The sequence below is a fragment of the Mercenaria mercenaria genome, chromosome 17 (assembly GCF_021730395.1).
Source record: "Mercenaria mercenaria strain notata chromosome 17, MADL_Memer_1, whole genome shotgun sequence".
Classification (NCBI taxonomy): domain Eukaryota; kingdom Metazoa; phylum Mollusca; class Bivalvia; order Venerida; family Veneridae; genus Mercenaria; species Mercenaria mercenaria.
This window is the reverse complement of record NC_069377.1, coordinates 17,508,063-17,526,886: the sequence shown is the minus strand read 5'-3', so window position 1 is coordinate 17,526,886 and position 18,824 is coordinate 17,508,063. Positions and strand designations below refer to the sequence as shown.

The 18,824-nt window shown below is 36.8% G+C and overlaps 1 protein-coding gene across 1 annotated transcript in view; it reads right to left on the bottom strand.

The window, feature by feature from the left end:
* LOC123536293 (differentially expressed in FDCP 8 homolog) overlaps positions 1–18,824 on the bottom strand; it is an 83,010-nt gene that overhangs the window by 1,658 nt on the left and 62,528 nt on the right. The window contains exon 8 of the mRNA XM_053528779.1: positions 12,301–12,414. Coding sequence (XP_053384754.1) covers positions 12,301–12,414 — 114 coding nt within the window. The remainder of the gene's footprint in view (positions 1–12,300; positions 12,415–18,824) is intronic.

Below are 18,824 nucleotides of genomic sequence, written 5' to 3'. Positions count from 1 at the left end.
CAAGTCACTGTGACCTTGACCTTTGACCTACAGACCTCAAAGTCAAACTTGACCTGTATTTCATGATGTTACAGCTGTGTACCAAAAATTATGATCCTAGGCCCAAGTGTTCTCAAGTTATCATCCAGAAACCATTTAACTGTTCCGAGTCACTGTGACCTTAACCTTTGACCTACAGACCCTAAAGTCGAACTTGACCTGTATTTCATAATGTTACACCTGTGTACCAAAATATATGATCATAGGCCCAAGCATTCTCAAGTTATCATCCGGAAACTGTTTAATTGTTCAGAGTCACTGTGACTTTAACCTTTGACCTACTGATCCCAAATTCGAACTTGACCTGTATTTTCTGATGTTACATCTGTGTACCAAAAATTATTTAAATCTGTCAAGCCTTTCATGAGTTATCATCCGGAAACCACAAAAACCAATGGACCGACCGACCGACCGCCAAGCTCACTCCTATATACCCCCCAAAACTTTGTTTTGTGGGGGTATAATAATTCAAATGTTTGCTGTCTTAATGGGGTATAGCCTCAACAAACATTTTATGAAAAGGATTCATTATTCTAGGCCATATACTTTTTGAGCTATGAGCATCACAAACAAAAAATCCACTATTTTGGCTATTTCAAGGGCCATAACTCTGTAATAAGAGCTAAGATTCTCAAAGAAGAATGCCAAGTGTGCAAGGTCACATCACGATAAAGACTCCAGCAAGGTTTCCTGAATTTACATCTAATACTTTTTGAGCTAGGCACATAATTAGGTGAAAAAGTGCACTTTTTTACTATTTCAGGGGCCATAACTTTAACAAGAGGACCATGATGGTCCTGAATCGCTCACCTATCCCCACATGACCCAGAGTTGAACTGAGTATGACGTCGTTATTTCTATTATTTGACATAGTGACCTAGTTTTTGAGCACATGTGACCTAGATATCATCAAGATAAAAAATTCTGACCAATTTTCATGAAGATCCATTGAAAAATATGACCTCTAGAGAGGTCACAAGGTTTTTTTCTATTATTTGACCTAATGACCTAGTTTTTGAAGGCACATGACCCACTTTTAAACTTGACCTAGATATCATCAAGGTGAACATTCTCACCAATTTTCATGAAGATCTCGTGAAAAATATGGCCTCTAGAGAGGTCACAAGGTTTTTCTATTTTTCGACCTACTGACCTAGTTTTTGACCGCACATGACCCAGTTATGAACTTGACCTAGATATCATCAAGCTGAACATTCTCACCAATTTTGATGAAGATCCATTGAGAAATAGAGACATCACAACGTTTTTCTATTTTTAGACCTATTGACCTAGTTTTTGACAGAACGTGACACAGTTTCAAACTTGACCTAGATATCATCAAGGTGAACATTCTGACCAATTTTCATGAAGATTTCTTGAAAAATATGGCCTCTAAAGAGGTCACAAGGTTTTTCTATTTTTAGATCTACTGACCTAGTTATTGATCGCACATGACCCAGTTTCAAAACTGACCTAGATATCATCAAGGTGAACATTCTCACCAATTTTCATAAAGATCCCATGAAAAATATGGCCTATAGAGAGGTCACAAAGTTTTTCTATTTTCAGACCTACTGACCTGGTTTTTGACCGCACGTGACCCAGTTTCGAAATTGACCTAGATATCATCAAGGTGAACATTCTGACCAATTTTCATGAAGATCCATTGAGAAATATGGCCTCTAGAGAGGTCACAAGGTTTTTCTATTTTTAGACCTACTGACCTAGTTTTTGATCCCACGTGACCCAGTTTCGAACTTGACCTAGATATCATCAAGATGAACATTCTGACCAATATTCATGAAGATCTCATGAAAAATATGGCCTCTAGAGAGGTCACAAGGTTTTTTTTATTTTTAGATCTAATGACCTAGTTTTTGACCCCACGTGACCCAGTTTTGAACTTGACCTAGATATCATCAAGGTGAACATTCTGACCAATTTTCATGAAGATCCATTGAGAAATATGGCCTCTAGAGAGGTCACAAGGATTTTCTATTTTTAGACCTACTGACCTAGTTTTTGAACCCACGTGACCAAGTTTCAAACTTGACCTAGATATCATCAAGGTGAACACTCTGACCAATATTCATGAAGATCTCATGAAAAATATGGCCTCTAGAGAGGTCACAAGGTTTTTCTATTTTTAGACCTACTGACCTAGTTTTTGACCCCACGTGACCCAGTTTCGAACTTGACCTAGATATCATCAAGTTGAATATTCTGACCAATTTTCATGAAGATCTCATGAAAAATATGGCCTCTAGAGAGGTCACAAGGTTTTTCTATTTTTAGATCTACTGACCTAGTTTTTGACCGCACGTGACCCAGTTTCGAACTTGACCTAGATATCACCAAGGTGAACATTCTGACTAATTTCCATGAAGATCCATTGAGAAATATGGCCTCTAGAGAGGTCACAAGGTTTTTCTATTTTTAGACCTACTGACCTAGTTTTTGACCCCACGTGACCCAGTTTCGAACTTGACCTAGATATCATCAAGGTGAACGTTCTGACCAATTTTCATGAAGATCCATTGAGAAATATATGGCCTCTAGAGAGGTCACAAGGTTTTTCTATTTTTAGACCTACTGACCTAGTTTTTGAAGGCACGTGACCCAGTTTCGAACTTGACCTAGATATCATCAAGGTGAACATTCTGACCAATTTTCATGAAGATCTTGTGAAATATATGGCCTCTAGAGAGGTCACCAGGTTTTTCTATTTTTAGACCTACTGACCTAGTTTTTGAACCCATGTGACCCAGTTTCGAACTTGACCTAGATATCATCAAGATGAACATTCTGACCAATTTTCATAAAGATCCCACAAAAAATGTGACCTCTAGAGTGGTCACAAAAAAAAAATTAAGCACGGACGCACAGACGACGGACGCTGCGCGATCACAAAAGCTCACCTTGTCACTATGTGACAGGTGAGCTAAAAATAGGGGGTGGAGCCAGCCAAAAAATTAGAGGTGTGCAAGTTTATATCATGATAAAGGCTTATGCAAGTTTTCAACCATTTATATTAAATACTTTTTGAGCTAGGTGTGTCACAAGGTGAAAATGTACATTTTTGACTATTTCAGGGGCCATAACTCTAAAAATAGGGTGGGGACCCAAATGAAAAATAGGAGGTGCGCTAGTTCATATCATTATTAAGACTCATGCAAGGTTTCATGTACCTATATCAAATACTTTTTGAGCTAGGCATGTCACAAGGTGAAAATGTGCATTTTTGACTATTTCCGGGGCCATAACTCTGAAAAATAGGGTGCGGGCCCAAATGAAAAATAGGAGGTGCGCAAGTTCATATCATGATTAAGACTCATGGAAAGTTTCATGAATCTATATCAAATACTTTTCGAACTAGGCGTGTCACAAGGTAAAAATGTGCATTTTTGACTATTTCAGGGGCCATAACTCTGAAAATATCCACCCCCAGACGAAAAATAGGAGGTGCGCAAGTTCATATCATGATAAAGACTCATGCAAGGTTTCATCAATTTATATCAAATACTTTTCGAGCTAGGCGCGTCACGAACTTCGGACCGGCGGACACATGGACGGACGGACGCACTCCCATGTCACACACACACTTTTGAATCTAGGGCAATTATTTGAACAATTATGGTAGACATTACAAATCTGATATATCAAGGCTCTCGCTATTATTGATTCAGGGAAGAAGATTTTCAAAGTTTCTAATATAAAAGTCTATAGTAAGTACATGTCAGACACAGGCCATTTTTTTTTTTACCTTAGGGCAATAATTTGGACAAGTATGGTATACATAATGGGAAAAGTGACCACATCCCCTGGCAGCCATGTTTTTTGAAGAATCAGAATAATTTGAACAATCTTGGTAGAGGGTCACACAAGAACCATTTGTGTAAAATTATTTTTAAATCGGGTTAGCAGATTCACACAAGAAGTTTTTTAAAGTTTCCACTATAAACATATAGGGAAAAGTGACCACGCCCTCTGGCGGCCATGTTTTTTGACAGTCCTGCAATTTCATACAAGAAGATTTTTAAAGTTTCCATTATATACATATAGGGAAAACTGACCACACCCTCTGGCAGCACGTTTTTTGAGGAATCAAAATAATTTGAACTAGAAAATGCTTTTGTAAAAAAGCGCATGTCTCCCCCAATGCAAAGTCCTATAGGCAAGAAGTCAATAGGGGTCAGGAGCGAAAGTCAAAGAGACACTGATGGTTGGCTGCAATAGGGATCATCTACTTGGCATGTCCAGTCATCCCGCTAAATTTCAACACTCTTGGCCTAGTGGTTCTCAAGTCACTGTTCAGGCTCCTGTGACCTTGACCTTTGATCAAGTGACCTCAAAATAAATAGGGGTCATCTACTCTGCATGTCCAATCATCCTATTAAGTTTCAACATTGTAGGTCAAGTGGTTCTCAAGTTATTTCCAAAAAATGATTTTACATGAACAGGCCACTGTGACCTTGACCTTTAATTGACTGACCCCAAAATCAATAGGGGTCATCTACTCTGCATGTTCAATCATCCTATGAAGTTTCAACATTCTGGGTCAAGTGGTTCTCAAGTTATTGATCGGAACTGGTTATCAATGTTCAGGCCCCTGTGACCTTGACCTTTAACAGAGTGACCCCAAAATCAATAGGGGTCATCTACTCTGCATGAACAATCATCCTATGAAGTTTCAACATTCTGGGTCGAGAGGTTCTCAAGTTATTGATTGGAAATGGTTTCCATGTTCAGGCCCCGGTGGCCTTGACCTTTAACAGAGTGACCCCAAAATCGTTAGGGGTCATCTACTCTGCATGACCAATCATCCTATGAAGTTTCATCAGTCTGGGTCAAGTGGTTCTCAAGTTACTGACCGGAAATGGTTTTCAATGTTCAGGCCCCTGTGACCTTGACCTTTCACAGAGTGACCCCAAAATCGTTAGAGGTCATCTACTCTGCATGATCAATCATCCTATTAAGTTTCAACATTCTGGGTCAAGTGGTTCTCAAGTTACTGACCGGAAATGGTTTTCAATGTTCAGGCCCCTGTGACCTTGACCTTTAATGGAGTGACCCCAAAATCAATAGGGGTCATCTACTCTTTATGACCAATCACCCTATGAAGTTTCAACATTCTGGGTCGAGAGGTTCTCTAGTTATTGATCGGAAATGGTTTTCAATGTTCAGGCCCCTGTGACCTTGACCTTTGACGGAGTGACCCCAAAATCAATAGGGGTCATCTACTCTTCATGACCAATCATCCTATGAAGTTTCAACACTCTGGGTCAAGTGGTTCTCTAGTTATTGATCAGAAATGGTTTTCAATGTTCAGGCCCCTGTGACCTTGACCTTTGACGGAGTGACCCCAAAATTAATAGGGGTCATCTACTCTTCATGATCAATCATCATATGAAGTTTCAACATTCTGGGTCAAGTGGTTCTCTAGTTATTGATTGGAAATGGTTTTCAATGTTCAGGCCCCTGTGACCTTGACCTTTGATGGAGTGACCCCAAAATCAATAGGGGTCATCTACTCTTCATGACCAATCATCGTATGAAGTTTTAACATTCTGGGTCAAGTGGTTCTCTAGTTATTGAACGGAAATGGTTTTCAATGTTCAGGCCCCTGTGACCTTGACCTTTGACAGAGTGACCCCAAAAACAATAGGGGTTGTCTACTCCAGCTGCCCTACAACCCTATAAAGTTTGAAGGTTCTAGGTCAAATGGTTCTCCAGTTATTGCTCAGAAATGAAGTGTGATGTACGGATGGACGGACGGAAGGACGGACGGACGGACAGAGCAAAAACAATATGTCTCCTGGGGGAGACATAATAATCTTGGTCGAGGATCAAACAAGGACCATTTGTGTGAACTTATTAAAAATCGGGCTAGCAGTAAATGTTTCATACAAGAAGAATTTTAAAGTTTCCACTATAATAGGGAAAAGAGACCACGCCCCCTGGTGACCATGTTTTTTGAGGAATTGGAATAGTTTAAACAATCTTGGTAGACGATCACACAAGGACCATTTAACTCCTTGGGGCCGAAATACGACTTAAGGCGCTATATTTTCTACCCCTATCGCGTCGTTATCCGACTATACGCGCGTAATCAGGACTCCCCAGGACGGCGATTGACGAGTATAGTCGCCGCACCGAGATCATGCTGACTGCATCACGTACTTGTTAATTTTTGATAATCCTGATAAAAGCAAAATTATTTTGCATACCGGCTATTATTTCTTAGATGTTATAATTATACTAATAATTAGTTTCCTTGTTAAAATAAATGTTTGTAAATATGCGGTAAAGGAAATAAAAAAGACGAACTCCGCTGTGTTTCCTTCATAGTGTATTTCAAAAGATTAAAATAATGTCGGCTGCCAGAGACTTTTCTTACACTGAAGAAAATATTCATTATCATGCTGATTAGTTCCGTCGGATGATGATTGAGATGATTAAATTTCATTATCAGAGAAATGGATGATCGGAAAATGTTAAGTTTTAGAAAGCTGAAATTTGTACACTTACATCGCATTAAATTCAAATGGATAAAAATAACACAGAAAAACATGTTTCATACATAAAAATGTGAGTAAATAAATGCTTTTTCTCAGTTTAATAATTCTTCAAAGATGGGTATAAATATTACAACTTAACTGTCTCAGTGCGAGTCACACAACGTTTGTGTACATGTTTAGAAATTAATTATACATCAAAATAAACCATCGATATTCACACAAAATGGGTGTTAATTTTGATTAATGCTGATGTAAATACTCTGTGTTAATAATGTGTTTCTATTTATTGGAATTTAATGTTTTTACATGTGAAAAAAGTAATAAAATCAGAAATGTCCAAATATTTATTAAACGCAATAGGTGTGTAAAAATGGTAAATGTTTCGAAGTGAAATTATTATTCTGTTTGGATATAAGTTACGGACGAAAGTGGATATATATAAATATTTGTTCAAACTTGGAAGATTTTGTAAGTATAGTTTTATTTACACCCATGTTAATAATATTTCAATGCATGATTTTAATTGACTGCATGCGAGTGTGATTATGATAAGATCAGATAATATTCTTTGACGTCAGGTTGTAATTCTTATCTCGCCGCAGCATGTATATTATGATATCGGCCTCAGGGAGTTAAGTGAATTTATTTCAAATTGGACCAGCAGTTCCATAAAAGAAGATTTTTAAAGTTTCCACTTATAATATACATACAGTCTAACCTCCCAAAACATCACCTCCCAAGAGCGTCATCCTCTTCACAACGGTATTTTTGATTCCCCCCATTAGAATTCAAAGTTATTTCACCTCTAAGGAACGACACCTCTCAACAACAAACAACGACACTACTTTTTCTTCCCAACGACGCATGAAAACCTATGTTAAGTAAACAAAGCGTGATCACAATACCTCACCATGAGCACTTTGTGCTAAGGTAAGCTAAACAAGAGGGTCATTGACACTAAAGCGCTCACCTGTGTACAAGGCTTCAAGTGTGTTTGTATAAAGTAATGGTACAAGTACTAATTGTTAGCCTACATTAAAGTAATTACAGAATAAACTAGAGCTATCACTAAAGGTGATGAATGTACCCCCCGCATGCACTGACACAGTACACTGCAATTTTACGCACACAAGATTTCATAATTATGTGGACTGTATGTATATAGACTGTATGTATACAGTATAGTAACAAAAAACAAAGTCCCATAACTATGCAGAATATTTATCTAAAAGAACGTAACATGCACCATGCACAACTAGGGTTGGTACTGAAGTTTCATTAAATTGTGTGCAAGTGTTCGGAAGATTAGGCACACACAAGATTGCACATGCAGACTGTATGTACATAGTATGTTAACAAGAAACAAAGTCCCATAACTCTGCAATTTTTGTTGTTGAAAAAACCTAACATGCCCCATGCACAACTACTGTTGTTACTGATCACTTGTGTGAAGTTTCATTAAATTGCGTCAAAGGGATGAGAAGGGTGCGCACAAGATTGTGTCTATGTATATAGTATTATACTATAGTAACAAAAAACAGTCCCGTAACTCTGCAAAAACTAGAGCTATCACTAAAGGTGATGAATGTACCCCCCGCATGCACTGACACAGTACATTGCAATTTGACACACACAAGACTCCATAATTATGTGGACTGTATGTATATAGACTGTATGTATACAGTATAGTAACAAAAAACAAAGTCCCATAACTATGCAGAATATTTATCTAAAAGAATGTAACATGCACCATGCACAACTAGGATTGGTACTGATCACTTGTGTGAAGTTTCATTAAATTGTGTGCAAGGGTTTGGTAGATTAGGCACGCACAAGATTGCATATGCAGACTGTATGTACATAGTATGTTAACAAGAAACAAAGTCCCATAACTCTGCAATTGTTGTCGCTGAAAGAACCTAACATGCCCCATGCACAACTACTGTTGTTACTGATCAGTTGTGTGAAGTTTCATTAAATTGTGTCAAGGGGATGAGGAGAGATGGTGCGCACAAGATTGTGTCTATGTATATAGTATAGTAACAAAAAAACAAAGTCCCATAACTCTGCAAATTTTTTTTCTGAAAGAACCTAACATGCCCCATGCACAACTACTGTTGTTACTGATCAGTTGTGTGAAGTTTCATTAAATTGTGTCAAGGGGATGAGGAGAGATGGTGCGCACAAGATTGTGTCTATGTATATAGTATAGTAACAAAAAAACAAAGTCCCATAACTCTGCAAATTTTTTTTTCGGAAAGAACCTAACATGCCCCACGCACAACTACTGTTGTTACTGATCAGTTGTGTGAAGTTTCATTAAATTGTGTCAAGGGGATGAGGAGAGATGGTGCGCACAAGACTGTGTCTATGTATATAGTATAGTAACAAAAAAACAAAGTCCCATAACTCTGCAAATTTTTTTTCTAAAAGAACCTAACATGCCCCACGCACAACTACTGTTGGTACTGATCACTTGTGTGAAGTTTCATTAAATTGTGTCAAGGGGATGAGGAGAGATGGTGCGCACAAGATTGTGTCTATGTATATAGTATAGTAACAAAAAAACAAAGTCCCATAACTCTGCAAATTTTTTTTCTTAAAGAACCTAACATGCCCCATGCACAACTACTGTTGGTACTGATCACTAGTGTGAAGTTTCATTAAATTCTGTCAAGGGGATAAGGAGAGATGGTGCGCACAAGATTGCGTCTACGGACAGACGGACAGACAGACAGACAACCTGAAACCAGTATACCCCCCCTTACAACTTTGTTGTCGGGGGGTATGAAAAATTCTGAAAGAACCTAACATGTCCCATGAACAACTACTGTTGTTACTGATCACTTGTGTGAAGTTTCATTAAATTGACCAGACGCCAGGCTCCGCCTACAGGTCACGTGGTACCACAAAATACTAAACCTCCGACATTTAGATCGATAATAGCTGATGCTGCTACTTTACACGATATTTCTAAAGAGATTGACAAGAAATTTCTGTCTTATTATGTGTCTTTAAAACATTTAGATGATTTTCGAGAAAGTACTGTTAGGAGTCTTACATTGATAGTTTTGGGATTTTCCGACATTCGGGGACGGAATTAGTTGAGAAAGCATGTATATTCAGAAGACGGAAGAAGGCTTACACGACGACAATTACTGATGATATTTATTGTTGAAAATTTTGTGTTGCTTCTTTAATAAACCACTGACAAGTTTATGTGTGTTTTTATTATTATAAAAATATTTGTTTATCATTCAGTTTGATATTTTCTTAGTATTTTCTCGACTTGTACTCTATCAGTACTTATGCCCCGTGTGCAAAACTGGAAAAAGTGCATTGAAGGATAATGATACATTTACATTTTAGGTATAAATAGCCCTTCTCCCTCAATCTAAAAAGAATTCACATCACCGATGTCTTTCCACGTACATGTTGATCGAGGCAACTGAAAAGTTTGGGCACGAATAATGTAGCACTTTTAGTTCATATTTTTGCTACTTGAACATTCTGGCACTTTCTCTTCACAGTTTCTTGTTATGTAAATGCCCAATAAGAAGTGCTATGGCTGAGAAATAAACCAACAATGCCTAGTTTATCTTTGGCCTACGATGTGTCTGCTGAACCCGTAGACTGCCTGTATCCTCCTTTCTGTGTGACTGCGGAGGCAGTGGGGATGGGGGGGGTGGTATGGATGTGCGATTTTTGTATGGGCTCCGCAGCCTCTACGACTTTGTTTAGCGAAAAGTTATACATATTTGAATTAATTGAAAGCCCGTAGACCGTAGACATGTCGTAGGTGGCATTGCACAATCTCCGCACAGGCATCGTTAGGAGGTCATGGGCTGATCGTGCAGCCAACGCATTCCGTGGACAAAGTGCCTAAAAGAAATCGTACGGAGATTGTAGACACCTGAGACCTTCGCACGGCACTCGCAGAGCTGCCACAAGGTTCCTGCTTGCTGCAGTACCGAATGAAATCGCATGGATATTGAGCAATCATCGCGCGGCCACCCTACAGCGGCCGCATCAAAGTTTCCGTGCGGCAGCCTTTATATGGCATAACATTTTTCAGATGGTTATATATATTGGTCATCTCCAGCACGTAAGAGTTCCATTGGAAGCCTGCGGTGACTGCAAGAAAACTGCACTGAAATTGCAAAAAAAAAAAAAAAAAAAAATATGGCACGATGCCCGTATTTAATGTGAACACATACACCGTAGCTCGTAGCCACCTACGATGCCAAATTTAGACTAATTTATCGCACGGCACCCGGGTCAAATGTGAATTAAGTGAAAGCTAGATATATTAATACCATTGTATATACAAATATGTGGTAGTTTCCGTCGATTTTATCCACTTTCAATCGTCTGTGAGGACGTCCACAGGTCTTAATATCCAGCGAAGATACTTCTCAAAACTTTACTTAGGTTTTGGAAAAGGAATAATCTAGGCGTTCTGGGAAGCGACTATCGGACTTGCAAAGTCCCCACTGACACCTTTTTACCATTTCTAATAAGTTTTACTTGTATATATAATCATTTTCAAAACGAATTTATCAGTTATTTTAATCGGTGTCGAGATCGCAATGTCGGAGGGTAATATTTACATTAACACTGTATGGAGGTGTGCGTCGAATCAAGCGCATTGATTGGTTGATCGCTTATCGATTTATTGGTTTGATTGACAGCCGGCGTCTGGTCAATTGTGTCAAGGGGATGAGGAGAGATGGTGCGCACAAGATTGTGTCTATGTATATAGTATAGTAACAAAAAACAAAGTCCCGTAACTCTGCAAACTTTTTTTTCTGAAAGAACCTAACATGTTCCATGCACAACTACTGTTGTTACTGATCACTTGTGTGAAGTTTCATTAAACTGTGTCAAGGGCATGAGGAGAGATGGTGCGCACAAGATTGTGTCTATGTATATAGTATAGTAACAAAAAACAAAGTCCCGTAACTCTGCAATTTTTTTTTTTTTGAAAGAACCTAACATGCACCATGCACAACTACTGTTGTTACTGATCACTTATGTGAAGTTTCATTAAATTGTGTGAAGGGGATGAGGAGAGATGGTGTGCACAAGACTGTGTCTACGGACAGATGGACGGACGGACGGACAGACAACTTGAAACCAGTATACCCCCCCTTACAACTTTGTTGTCGGGGGGTACAATAACTCAAACAGAGGCAGGGAAGTTCTCAACCCTGTTGCAAGCATTATGTCTGATGTGAAATGCATATTCTTCTTCTTGGCCAAAACTATTACAGCTATTAATCTGTAACAAAATGTTTTCAGCCCAAGCATTTGAAGTTTTTCTTAAAGGTCAGATGTGAAACAGAAGTACTTGTGTGATTGGTTCAAAATAAATAGTTGCCCAAAACATTGTCATGCATGTTTGTCTCTCTGGCTGGACTTACAGAGGCTGAATAACTTGTAAATTCACAGACTTCTCACAGTCAGAAAGCTTTTTTTCTTTATTCATGGGATTGTTCCTGTTTTTCTAGAAGTGTGGGAACCATGTATACAATATGTCTAACTGGTCTTTAACATCAGGGGCATAAAGAGAACCAACTTTACAAGATTTTCCTGAAACAGGTCATTTTGTAATTTTCCTAATGGAATGTTGCTAAGATCAGCTCAAAATACCTTTGAAGAATATATTATTAGAGATATACATGTCCATACAAGCAGCTATAACACTTTGTAACACTGATAAAAGAACAACAATAAGATAAACCTTGACTTCATTGAGTTCCTCCACAAAGCTGAATAACATAGGGTTGATATCTTGTATTCTTATAACAGCTTTGTTCTCCATCAGTCTAAGAAACTGTTTGGAAGCTCGACATACCTGCAAGTACAGCATTTTCATACAACTTTTACCAGTAAACTCATAATTATAACAGAGCTTTACATGCCAGCTTAAGTTTTTGCTATTTTCAGAAGTCCTGCAAGAGATAAAACACTAAAAAAGAACCATATTTACCTACAAATAACAAAGCTAATATAACTGTTAATACATTATTTTACTTTGTATTATATAGTCAACTTTTTTCTGTTTTGATTCTCTTGGATAACCTGCACTGATGTCATGCTGTTATTATACATTGTAGGAAGTTACATGTGCTTAATACACACAAAATTTCAGTTCTATGAAAACTAGAGCTATAACTAAATGTGATTTATACCCCAAAGTAAAGCTCTGTTTGGAAAGGTAATAATGGTAATAAATAATACTCACTACATCTTATGTTTAATCCAAGTTGAGTGGAGGAGATAATTTCACACACATTCAATTAAGAGTAATAGAAAGAGTAATCATTCTTGTACTTTTCTGTCTATTCAATGTGTATTAGGAATTCATTTTATTATCTCAAATCATAAAATGTGAAAAGTGTATACAGAAAGTTCTTTTTTATACAAAATAATTTAACAAGAAACTGTAATCAAGTTACCAATGTCCTCTAGCTGCCTAAGAACATTTTTCACAAAACATATTACCATCCAAGAAAATGACAACGCACTCAAACTGATCATCAATTATTTTGTTTTTGTTGGCACTTATATGGTGACTTTCCAGCTTTGATGGTGGAAGAAGACCCTAGGTGCCCCTCACTGCATTATTTCATCATGGGCGGGTACCTGGGTAAAACAACGGACCTTCTGTAAGGCAGCTGAATGGCTTCCTCACATGAAGAATTAAATGCCCCAAGTGAGGCTCGAACCCACATCGATGAAGGGGCAAGTGATTTGAAGTCAGTGACCTTAACCACAATCAATGATTTTAGTAATACGTGTTTACCAACTGATCATTTACACTTATTTGTGTTCATAGAGCTCTTAAAGAGAATTCCTATAGTTTTTTTTCCTTTCATAGAATTTTTTCAAATTCACATATATGATCGGAAATTTTGTGCTGAAAACAATGAATAAATAAAAAAAATGGGTCACCAGGCTTGTTTTTGTGAAAAATTGTTTTGAACACACCCACTGTTGCTGAAACTGCGAGCGATTTTTCAACATTTTCATAATTTTCTGTTTTTTATAAATACCGACCAAAATATACATAAAGACAGCACAATAAGGTTGATTCTTTTTACAGATTTCATTATATACTTATTTGATATCATAGTCATATTTGTAATACTATATCCTTACAATAATGGGTACAAATGAAAAATAAATCTTGTTTCTTATTCACTTTTGTGATTTTTTTTCAATGAAAAATACCCATAGTGAAGAATATTTTTTTAAATTTTGAAAAAACTGTTTCATAGAATTTTTTCCTATTTTTCTTCTGTATGAATAATTTTATTGTGAGCATGAAAATGGCTAAAAATGTATGGGTCACCAGGCTAAATTTTATGTTAAGACTGCTTGAATACAACACCTGTTTGGACGAAAAATGGCGCGAACCTGACCAAATTGATTACATGTATATCTGCTAGAAGTTAAAAAAAGTTTTTAAAATTCTTAATTCTTTCTATAATTGAATACTAAATAATCTGAAAGGTGATATTGTCTTATCAGTACTAAGTCAATTGTCTTACATTATATGAACAACACTGTCTTTGTACTAAAATGCGATGTGAAAACACAACCACTAAAATGGCAAGATACCTGGAAGGCATGATACTTTTCAATACAACATAAACCAGTATCAACATTTGATTACTGAAAAAACTTATCAAAACTGTTATTTCATTCAAGACTCCTCATATTTAAGGTTGTATGTCACATGTTTCAAGAAATGTTGACTTCATTTCAGTTTTCCATAGAAAGTGTCAGCTGCGCAGAAAGATGCGCATAAAAAACTATAGGAATTCCCTTTAATAGACATCAGATTTTCACTGGAAGTATTTTTAAACTTATTTTCCTATCCTGGTTGCCCAACCAAGATAGCGTTACTTCTGCATAAGTATAAATTTAACAAGAGCTCACAGAACACGAAATGCCCCCTTGATGCATTCAGTAATTGCATAAGGAACAGAAATGATTTGGTCACTGTACACAAATGTTCTACTGCTCTGGGTCAATGTGACCTTGACCTTTGACCTCAAAATCAATAGGGGTCATATGCTGGTCATGATCAACCTCCCTTTTAAGTTTCGTGATCCTAGGCCCAAGCGTTCTCAAGTTATCATCCGGAAATGGTTTAATTGTTCCAGGTCAATGTGACCTTGACTTTTGACCTACTGACCTCAAAATCAATAGGATTCAATTGCTTGTTATAACCAACCCCCTTTTCAACTTTCATGATCCTAGGCCCAAGCGTTCTTGAATTATCATCCGAAAACCGTTTAACTGTTCCTGGTCACTGAGACACTGACCTTTGACCTACTGACCTCAAAATCAATAGCAGTCATTTGCTAGTCATGACCAACCTCCCTATCAATTTTTTTGATCCTAGACCCAAGCGTTCTTGAGTTATCATCCGGAAACCCGTTTAACTGTTCGGGTCACTGTGACCTTGACCTTTGACCTACTGACCTCAAAATCAATAGGGGTCTGCTGGTTATGACCAACCTCCCTACAAACTTTCACTGGTTTAATCTGAAATTCATTCTAAGTAAAAATTTGGGATAATTCATGAAATATTGGTGCAACAGTTATTGCCCTTGAGTTATGTGATGTGTGCGATGATGGCAATAACTATATGAAAATAGAAGTGGATCTAATCCGGTAATAACAGAGATTAAGTGAAAGTGCATCAAAACTTTAACCAAGGTGTGAACACAGGAAGAACGAGGATGCGGATGCCAGGTTGACAGTATCGCTCTCCATATACTTTGTATAATCAATAGGGCAAGAGTCCCTACTTGAACAAAGAGGTCTTAAAAGACTGCTACAGAGCAAACTTGATCAATCAGTAGAAATATTTATTTAAAGATATTTCAATTTTTAGCTAAAATGTCCCTTTAAATAGGCAAAGTAGCCTTATTTGGAGAAATTTATCAGAGGACTATATAAGAAAGCTACAGACCAAGTTTGATGAAGATCCATCTAGGACTTAATGAGAAGAAAATGTTTAAAGGTATTTCTATGAAGTTTTGATGAAATTGGCACAATAGTTTAGATGCTCTTTAAAGAAATGTGGGCAATGGAGACCCAACGATCCTTAAAGCTCTCCATTCATGCTTTTGTGCTGAGGTCAGCTAAAAAATCTACCAAATGTGTTTCCTTAAATGAAACTATATATAGCTGAGACCAACATTAAACAACAGTTGCCAGCAGGGGTCATTCACAGCCAATGAGCAATTTGACCGCCAAGTTTGAGGGTTTTAGCTTAAGTCTTTCTCAAATTACTGAGCATAAAAATTGTATGTACTTAACAGGCACTGTGATCGTGACCTTTTACCAACTATAAGATTCATCTTCTGTTCACTGACAATGTGCCTTCAAAGTTTTAAGGTTGCAGGTCAAATAGCTCTCAAAATAATAAGAGGAAATTACTTTGATACTAACAGGAGATAGATCCTTATATAGCCCAAGACTCAGTCATCCACTGCCCATTGGCAATGTGCCTACCAAGTTTGAGAACCACAGGCAAAAGCATTCTAAAGTTAGTGAATGGAAAGGATTTTTGTATAACATTCACTGTGATCATGTCCTTTTACCTTGACATTTGACCCACTGATTTTAATATCAACATGGGTTAAACACTGCAAAAACATATCAAGTTTGAGGATTGTAAGTCAAAGCATTCTTAAACTAAATATCTAACCAATATGGACAAGTGCCAACATAATACTTCCCTTCAGGCATATAAAACGTAAGCAAAGAAGTTATTCATCTTTTATACTGCATTTCCTTTCAATGTCCTCTGCCAGTGTAAGAAGATGCAACACTATCTCTGGACAGAAACGTAATGGATAGACACATGCACAAACAGAGATCATTAAATACTGTGAAATCATTATTATTTGTGGGGGATTATCTTTCGTGGATTTCATGGTTCAGTCCCAACGAACAAATTTAATTATGGCCACGATATAATGTAAATTGTACTCAATGTCGCCAAAAAAGACAATCATAGCCGTCTGATCGGGTCTGATCTGGTCCGTAGTTGTGCGGTAGTACTGACCTGCAGCTTTCTTGTAGTTTATGGAGGCTCCATCAATGATAAACATAGGTATGTGTCGGAACAAAACCGTCTATATCATTCAGACATTTACCCATGGTTGGTTTACAGCATGCTCATCAAAGTAAAAGTAGATACTAACAAGAGCTGTCCGTAAGACAGCGCGCTCGACTTTTCTCAGTGCTTGACTCTGAATTTGAGCTTTGCCAGTAAAAAAAAATCCAAGTTAAAAAGGGGCATAACTCTGTTAAAATTCAAATTATAGTTATGAGAATTTTGTCTCCTGGCGTAGACTTTGATAGTAAATAATTATTTTGAGTTTCAAGTCAAAAGCTTTAATAGTAACAGAGACATTTGACTTTATCAAAACATTTAACAAAAAATTCTAAGTTAAAAGGGGCATAATTCTGTCAAAATTCAAATCAGAGTTATGGGGAGTGTTTCTCCTGGTGTAGACTTTGATGGTAAATAAGTATTTTAAGTTTCAAGACAAAAGCTTTGATAGTAACAGAGATATTTGACTTCATCAAAAACTTTAACTAAAAATTCTAAGTTAAAAAGGGACATAATTCTGACAAAATTCAAACCAGAGTTATAGGAATTGTGTCTCCTGGTGTAGACTTTGATAGTAAATAACTATTTAGAGTTTCAAGTCAAAAGCTTTAATAGTAACTGAGATATTTGACTTTATCAAAAATTTTAACAAAATTTCTAAGTTAAAAAGGGGCATAATTCTGTCAAAATTCAAATCAGAGTTATGGGGATTGTTTCTCCTGGTGTAGACTTTGATAGTAAATAACTATTTTATGATTCAAGTCAATAGCTTTGGCAGTAACAGAGATATTTGACTTTATCAAAAACTTTAACCAAAAATTCTAAGTTAAAAAGGGGCATAATTCTGTCAAAATTCAATCAGAGTTATGGGGATTATTTCTCCTGGTGTAGACTTTGATAGTAAATAACTATTTTAAGTTTCAAGTCAATAGCTTTGATAGTAACAGAGATATTTGACTTTATCAAAAACTTTAACCAAAAATTCTAAGTTAAAAAGGGGCATAATTCTGTCAAAATTCAAATTAGAGTTATGGGGATTGTTTCTTCTGGTGTAGCCTTTGATAGTAAATAACTATTTTCAGTTTCAAGTCAATAGCTTTGATAGTAACAGAGATATTTGACTTTATCAAAAACTTTAACCAATGCAGACGCCGACGCCGGGGCGAGTGCAATAGCTCTACATTTTCTTCAAAAAGTCGAGCTAAAAACAGAAGTTTGATGTAGCATCACGTGCCAACCGCACTATGCTGCAGCTGTGTAATTTGATTTTTTCGGCCTCGCTCTGCAATGTTTATATTCACTGACATGTAGTAAACTGCTACTACTTTGGGATTATTTGATATCATGAATTAATTGCTAGATTTGCGTCCGATGCATTATTACCCAATTCACATTACACGTTTCTCGGCAGGAAATAACACATGCATAAGTTCAACAGCTTGTAATTTTTGATGCAGAAGCGCATTCGTTTAGCAAAAAAAATATTTAAATTAAAGTCTAGCAACCAGTTTATAATAGTTTATGTAAGTATTACTATGGGTATACTAGTACTACTTAATAAAAACAACAGCTATGTATGGAACTCTTTTTTTTTCATGATTCTAATCCATTTATATTGTATCAATTGTGTGCAAAAACACATTTTTAGCAACAAAAAATCAGTAAATCTATAATAGTTTTTTTTTTAATTTGCAATAAAAGAACTATTTCTTGATCAAATGTTCTTGATCAAATGATCAATGTGATGAACATTATATTTTGTTTTGACTATGAATGCTAACTGTGCAAGACTATATCCCAGGTGTTACGGTTTTGACACTTTTTAACTGGCGCTGACTTTTCTTATTGAATATTTCACAGTTTCATTAAGTTTTGCAAATTAGGGTTCGTATAATTATAGATAACGTGGTCGTTAATTGGCACATGATTACTTGCTAATCTGCAGCGTAGATTGCAAATTCGGTAACGATGGTAGCGCTTGGCACGTGTAGGTTTCACATGTAAGAACAAAAGATCTATTCCTATGGAAATTATGGAAAAAAAAAATGTTTTTCAAAAATTGAAAATCCACAAATTTACATCCCCATGAAACAGCCCTTTTGGGCAAAAACTACAAAATTTCATGC